This window comes from Cryptomeria japonica, chromosome 5 (assembly GCF_030272615.1).
Source record: "Cryptomeria japonica chromosome 5, Sugi_1.0, whole genome shotgun sequence".
NCBI lineage: Eukaryota > Viridiplantae > Streptophyta > Pinopsida > Cupressales > Cupressaceae > Cryptomeria > Cryptomeria japonica.
Genome location: NC_081409.1, coordinates 329,710,625 through 329,718,326, shown reverse-complemented (window position 1 = coordinate 329,718,326; position 7,702 = coordinate 329,710,625). Strand labels below are relative to the sequence as shown.

The 7,702-nt window shown below is 35.8% G+C and overlaps 1 protein-coding gene across 1 annotated transcript; it reads right to left on the bottom strand.

Annotated features, from left to right (window-relative positions):
* Window positions 1-369: 369 nt before the first annotated feature.
* On the bottom strand, window positions 370-5,740 carry LOC131062126 (large ribosomal subunit protein uL24z). Its single transcript, XM_057995881.2, has 4 exons — window positions 5,539-5,740; window positions 1,335-1,447; window positions 958-1,099; window positions 370-821 (listed from the first exon to the last, which is right to left on the bottom strand). The coding sequence occupies exons 1-4, from the start codon at window positions 5,552-5,554 to the stop codon at window positions 649-651; spliced, it is 444 nt and encodes a 147-aa protein (XP_057851864.1). The 5' UTR covers window positions 5,555-5,740; the 3' UTR covers window positions 370-648.
* Window positions 5,741-7,702: the final 1,962 nt, after the last annotated feature.

The following is a 7,702-nucleotide window of genomic DNA, read 5'->3' as shown; positions in this document are numbered from 1 at the left end:
AAAAGCTTAGGTAATGAAATCCCATCAATGTGAAATTGAGAACTAACCCACAAAAACACTCTGGAATGCAATAAGGAGTATTTCTCTTTTCCTTAAATCTTTCAAATTCTTAATCATAAGCATCACACATCAGAAAATTCCTTATGAAAAACAAGAACCTGCATTCAGACTAGCTAAAAGGAAGGGGAAATGGAATGTCTTTAACAGCTTGGAGATTAGCAACTACCTAAATCAAAAACCTTAAATTATTTTGAAGTAGTGCCACATTCTTTTCAAAAAAAGGATCCATTAGAAATATGGAAACCTGCATTCAGACTAGCTAAAAGGAAGAGGAAATGGAATGTCTTTAACAGCTTGGAGATTAGCAACTACCTAAATCAAAAACCTTAAATTATTTTGAAGTAGTGCCACATTCTTTTCAAAAAAAGGATCCATTAGAAATATGGAAATGTGTAACTCAATATTCCCATCTTGTCAATTGCAACATACAGACTCTCAAGTAAGGAAACAATAGGAGCACAATTAAATGCTAAAACGGTGTGATCTGATCAAATTAAATAATATTTATAACCAAAACAACAGTTAGGGAAAATTTCAACCCTGTTCGGCACAAAATCTCACACCTTCCGACTACAAATAAGACATAATCTAATCAACATCCTGTAGAGGTTGAGCAACATCCTCTGCTGTGAATTTGCCCTTTCCTTTCTCAGCAGCTCTGCCCTTAGCTTTCCTCTCTAGAAGAGCCTTTCTATCCTTATCTAGCTTCAACTTTGTCACCACAACCTTGGATGGGTGGACGCCAACATTCACAGTCTGACCTGGTTATCAATACTGGAGAATTAGAAACCAATAATAATATGTAGTATCATGTCAACTTATCCCCAATACATACAGGTAGTGTATATTTAAATCTTCAACAACAGCATCAGCAAAAAAGATCTAGTGCTTCCTCACCATTGACTTTCTCTCGGGTGATGCGTTCAATATGGATGACCCACTTCCTGCGATAAACTTGAACCACCTTCCCCTCCCTTCCCTTGAAGGTCCCTCTTACAACCTGAACTTCGTCATCCTTTCTGATTGGAACAGAACGAACCTGAAAAAACATTGGTAGCAATGTAAAAAAAATCAAATAAGCGAACCTCATTACACTAGAATGCATCAAAGTTCCACCAGCCATCCATCAAAGATGATCCGTCAGCCAGGCATCAATGTTACTGAACATCAAGCAATGCATGTCAACAATTACAATATTTACAACAAGAGAATTAATTTCTATACATAAAAATCCAACCATAGAAAACCCTAGAATCAATATGTGCAAATCTTACATTATACTTGTTTCTTAGGTCAGTGGAAAGTGGTGCACTCATCAAAACACGCCTCACACTGGAGGGAGCTGTAAAATGAGCCTTGCGACTCTTCCGCCTGGAACTACTGACTCCTGTAGAAAACAAATACACCATATTAATATCCCCGAGAATGATCATAAAAAGTGCATACAAACAAATACTAAATCAGTAACAGGCAATAATCCATGCGAGTACCACAGAACTGATGATGTATCAGCACATTCTCCTGGCCTTTCAAAAGCCCAAACTAATAGCCTACTAATACATTCTTTAGTTTGTGAAATCCCAAAGCTGATGACCTAGTTCAAGAAATCATGGAGATCTACTGCCCGCCATTTTAAACTTAAAAAACCTTAAAATTTTACCATTTTCTGATCTATTGCATGTCACATTATTGAAGCCCCACATATATTATTTGTCCCCATGAGTCAATTGCTTTGAAATTTTAGAGCATGAGGCAAAATTATAGACTGTTATTCCATGAAATTTAAAACTACTGACTGTTTCTACTCCTTTGTAAAAAGTGTTAACATATGGTGATGTATGCAGAAATGGACAAAATACCTCCGTAGCTCCAATGGTAACTGGTGGCCATGTTTCTAATATGGAAGTGGAAGAACAGAATATAGGTAAATGGCTCTATACATCCAGATAAGGGTGTGAATAAAATATTTTGTAGTGTGAATGTGAGGGTGTGAATGAAATATCTTTGTAGTGTGAATGTGAGCAGTCCAATTGCAGATGAGAATTGTGTTACAAGAAAAGAGCAAACTACAGAAAATGCATTAAGATGGTGATAGTTTATGCTTCCATCTCAATGTTATTTAAATATTTGAAACAATGAGGGCTCTTTGGAAAAATTGATGCTGTGAACATGGGAGTCATCTTGCTGGTGCCAGTTAGGACATGATATGGAGGATTACCATGTTCACAATTTAAAGGTTCAAAGATCATGATTTAGGCCTCTTTGTTGTATTTGATTAACTTTTAAGACACAAGGTCTCAAGTTACTTGCAATCCGACCTCTTTGAACCTGGTGTTATCTTGTCTGCCAAGTGGTTATTGGACAAAACTTTATTGTCTCAGCATTTTCAAAGATCTCTCTAATATCTCAACCAGAGAAACAGGAATCACCCAAAATCGCCAAGTTTGGGCGATTCCCGAGTCGAGTGAGGGTCGCCGAGTCTACTAGGCTCGGACTCGGACTCGGACGAACAAGTTTGGCCCCAAAAATTGTAAAATCGCCGAGTTTGGGAGTCCAGACTTGCCAAACTCGGCCGGCATAGGGCAACTTAAAGACAAAAAAAAACACATGTTTTAAAATGTTTTTAACTTCTTTTTTCTTTATATTTTGCTTTGCCCCTAAAAGTGAACTTCATTTCATTCATTTGGCAAAATAGAGGAGAAAAGTGAGTTGTGAGGAGAAACAATAGAAAAATAACACCTGATGCCTTTATCAAATAATAAAAGTATTTTGGCATCGTGGGGTGCTGCCCCTTGACCGCACCCTGTGTCGCGTCAAGGAGCACACCGGGGGCACTGCCCCTGGACCCTGCAAGGGGTGCTGCCCCTTGACCCCAACTTGGGGGCACTGCCCCCAAACCCCCGTCATAAAATTAGGGGGGAAACTACGCCGATGAAAGTAGGGAAATTTTAACCCGAGTCTGATTAGGCTCCATATAACAACAAATACTTTCATTTGGTGCATCAAGAGTTGGAAAGGAAGAGTTTGCATCTCATTTGATCATATGATGACATGGATTTTTTATTCCATGAGTTTTGTAATATTGTATACATTTGACAATATTTATATATCTATGTTTGTTATTTCCTTTAGCTATAATTTGCATTTATGCTTATGTGATTGATGTATACTTGTGTATGTAATCAAATTAGCTTCTATTTGATGATGTTATTGTGTCTTTAAGGTGTATTTAATAAAGGGCGCATGAAACAAGTTTTAAATCCTTAAAAATCTCTAAACTTTTTGAGTTTTTCACTTTGTCGAGTCCAACTGAGTCGGCGTCGAGTTTCGACTCCAAGTCTTGAGTCTCGAGACAAATAGGCCTCGCTGAGTCGGATCCAAGTCCCGAGTCCTGTTACTTTGATCTCAACCTACTGAAGAAGTTAGTGCTAGAGTTGGAAAAATTTTATATGATTAAATTCAATAGAAGGAAACATGGGTAATGGATTGTGCTAGTGTCCATGCTCTGTTAATACCACAGCTACTCCGTTAAGGAAAGAAGGTTGTTGAACCATTTAGAGACCATGCTAGAGGGGCCCAAGTAAGCATAAAGAAATGCCCAAACCATGAGAGAGGATAATGGACAGTCACAAAATCTTTTCAACATGATAACCTTGTTGAAGGTTTTCACATCATGAACTAGTGAAAAGCATAGATTGTGTTTTAATTTCTTCAAGCATAGGCCCATGCTAATGATGCATTGAGAGTAGAATCTGAAGAAGACAGAGAAACGCATAGTTCTTGGAAATGGAGAAATTGTTCTAACTGCTGTAATACATACATAGAGATTGTGCTCAAGATTATATCTAAGACTAAGATACAATTTTATATGACAGATAGTGGTGAATGTGGCCAGCAAATTGATAATCGCAAAGCGTTTGACATGATTCAAGAACCAAATGGTGTTTCTTGGAGTCCAAGGATTCCATTGAGACAGAAAGAATAAGGTTACAAAATGTTGGTTGTTGGTTTTTTTTTTCAAATGCTCATTTAACCACGGGCAATGATTTGCCCTCCCAATCATAGACAATACATGATTGTCTCCCCCGAGCACTTTCATATTTGATTTGCCTAATGATATTAATTTGCACTTGGATTGTATTGTCATATATCTTGATGAATGAGATTGCACATCTCATTATATATGCAAGAGGTGCCCTTTCATCAAGGGACGCCACTCTTCCAAGATGGCTCCACAAATTATATTAATATAATATCAATATATTATTATATTATCAATATAATTATTATAATATCAATAATTATAATTATATTATATTATCACAACCTTTATGTTATCTATGTCGACCTGAAGGAATCCAACCATGGCTATAATAACATTAACACAAAAGATAAGCACATTCAGTTTTAAAGTCCTCAAGATTTAGGCTACATTACAAGAGAACGAGCGACACAAGGAATTATTCACCATGATGTAAGACATGGTGGCTTAGTCTTCTCACACTTCCAGAAAAACTGTGCAAATATAGAATATGCAGCAATTGAGATTGTTCCTAAAAAGGCTCTATTGTGCATGACAGCGGTTGTCCACGAGGTATTACCATGCTGAGGCAAGCAAAGAGACTATCGTGGAAAAATTAACATCGATTATGTAATCATCCGGATTCAAAATCAGCACTTATTAATTTGAAAGTTGCCTTCATTGGAAGACTTGTATCAGTGCGTTGTATAGTTATAAGAATGAGTTTGGTGAAAACTTTGGTGGTGCAAATGAATGTTTGTTGTGCACAAAACGTGGATCAACCATCTCATACCATTTTTCTGATGAGAAATACTCTTCACCAACAAGTCGCATTCTTCATGGTTGTAAAAGCAAAATGTTTCTTCCAGTCAGATCTACTGCACAGACTCAATTTTCAGAGAATCAGAATACTGAAGCTCATGTAGGCTAAAAATCATGAAGAGAGGAGAACGCCGAGGACTGTAGAGTGCGAATTAACTGACGACCCGGTAGATGCATGCATACCCGGTGACGTGGTTGCAGTATGCTGGATTGTAGAAGTAATCAACACTGATATTGATGATATTGATGTTGGTGGAGGGAAACAGAAAGGAAGAAAAAAATACAGATTATTTTAAAGATGTTAGTTTTCCACAATCCATATTAGTGTTTGTTTACATTAATATTTCGGATTGCACTCTGTGATGATTTATAGAAAGCTCAAAGAAAAGAGAAAAAAACAAAGATTATTTTACCTATATATTGAAGCTACCAATCGGTGTATAAAATCAAAGATTTTTGTTTTAAGATAAACAAAAGGGTTTCCACTGCGAACAAAGATCTTCTGGGAAAAAATCAAGCCAACAGTTCGAATGCCTTGAAAAGAGAACCAGATATAATCACAGAGATATAAAGAGAGAGAGAAAAAAGACGGGGATCATAAACTTTAAGAGATGCATAAGGTTCTTGATTCTTACTCGGATTGTACTTCATTCTCGCCTGCTACCCAAATTGCCGCCTCCTGCGCTGATTTCCCCTGCTACCCAAGGCGTCTCCTACCGCCGCTGATTTTCCAGAACGAATTAAAGAAAAAACTTGTCTATTTGAGCGAAAAACCCTAACCCTAATACATGGGCCACGATAAAGGCACGTCTATTTCGCCCAAAGTAATTCTTACCAAGCTTGGATTTTAAATAATAGCTAAAGACTTTATCATTAGTTTTTGTTGGTTTAACAAGAGACGCAAAGCGTCAAGTTCCTGCCGAGTTGTTTATGATTAGTGTAAAGATTGTTGGAAGTGCATTTGACATTTTGAAGGAAATGGCATTGCCATGGTAAATCGAAATTCGATGAGCATTGCCAACATAGTCGTTGCCGGTTTTAACTTTTGTGCTTTGGAACAATTGGCAATTATGAGAATTGAATATAAAAGAGAGTATAATAGAATTGAATGCAAAATTCATCCCTAAGTAAACAAATAACATATGAAAAAATGAGCATGCACAAAAACATGTAACTAAGTTTGAAAGCATAATTCTCAAAAATGAGACATAAATATGATAGAAATTAGAAACTTGTTACATTTACAAATATGATAGATGCAAATAAAAAACATTTCCAACATTACATTTACTGGTCACAACAGGTCTTGTTCACCATTATAGCAGTTCAATTGTAATTACTTTAGTGGAACCAATTTGTGTATGTCTAAATTAAAGTCCATGAGAATAATAGTGAGAATATGATTCATAGATTAATCTCCATGAAAGAATACTCACAAAATTAGAAGGAACCAATTTGTGTATGTTTTAATTTTGATAAGAATGTTTGTACTTGTACTTTTACTTTTACTTTCACATTACTTTGACAATTATTTATGTTGTGTGTTTGAACTTTGGAATATCTTCTGGGAACATTGTGGTAGTTATCTTTCCCCAATTAAAGTTGTATTTTAAGAAGACACTTACATAATACAGAATGACATTCATGTCTCTATGTATAGAAATAAATAAATCAGTCAGGATAATTTGACAGTCAACCTAACCGCTGAAGCAAGATTTCTATGCTGTCAAAATCAAGGATCCTTCCAGGTCTAATGCATCCATGTATAGCTCTGTTAAAAAATAAGGGAGTTAGAAAACAATTGAAACATTGTTTTAGCAATAATGTCTCTGCCATATGTTATTAAAATCAAAGGGTGTGTCGTTGTGTTTACAATCGTGATATGTACTGGGAAATACACTATCAAAGAGGACAGCGTGGGCTCTGGCCATGGACAGACGCGTAATTATTGTGACAATTAATGCTTGTCTCGTTGTAGGGCCTGTCTTTGCAACAGCACATACAGGCTCATCATACCTCCGTTCAGGGTTATTGTTAGACAAATAGAGAAACAATCTTCTAACATGTGAAGCAAGCATTGAAATCTAATATTAACATACATATTGTTGGCATAAATATAAATATACAGAAACAGTGTTCCAAATATGCAAACATCTTTTGATAGGGCCTGTACTAAGTCATAAAAAGAAATGCCTATAAAAATAATTCTTCAAACAATTAAATATACTCTTATAGAGCACATAATTTTTTTCCTAAATCACATATCAGTAGATCCAGTCTTCCAAAAGGACAACTGAGTATAATAAATTTTGTCTTATTGGACAGTGCATAATATAATAAATTTGTCTTGTCAGCATTAGCAACATTTTAAAAAAGTTGTTGAGTCTTATAGTGCAGTAAGCAACAGTTTGTAGAGTGCAAGATAAATATAAAGTTTTAACAGAGAAAGCAAATTTGTATCTAATTTGCTTTTATTTGTTAAGTAGTAGTAGTCTATTTCAGTGAAGTTGTTCCATATGACAAGTATCCCTGATTTCTGCCTTAGAGATTGTGTCCTTCCTGCAAAACACAAATTGGTTTTATTGTTTGTAAATTAGTATTTGTTATAGTGTAGAGTTAATAAAAATGTTTGGAATGTATAAAGGTTAATGTAATGTATCATGTTTACCTTTTTGTAGAAATCACTCCTGAAGAACAAAGGCATGAGTAATGAGATTGTTTTGGTTGAGAGTGAAGTGGCCCTTAGTTGTAAAATCACGTAGAATGAAGATAACTCTTGATTTGTCTTCTTTGTAATCT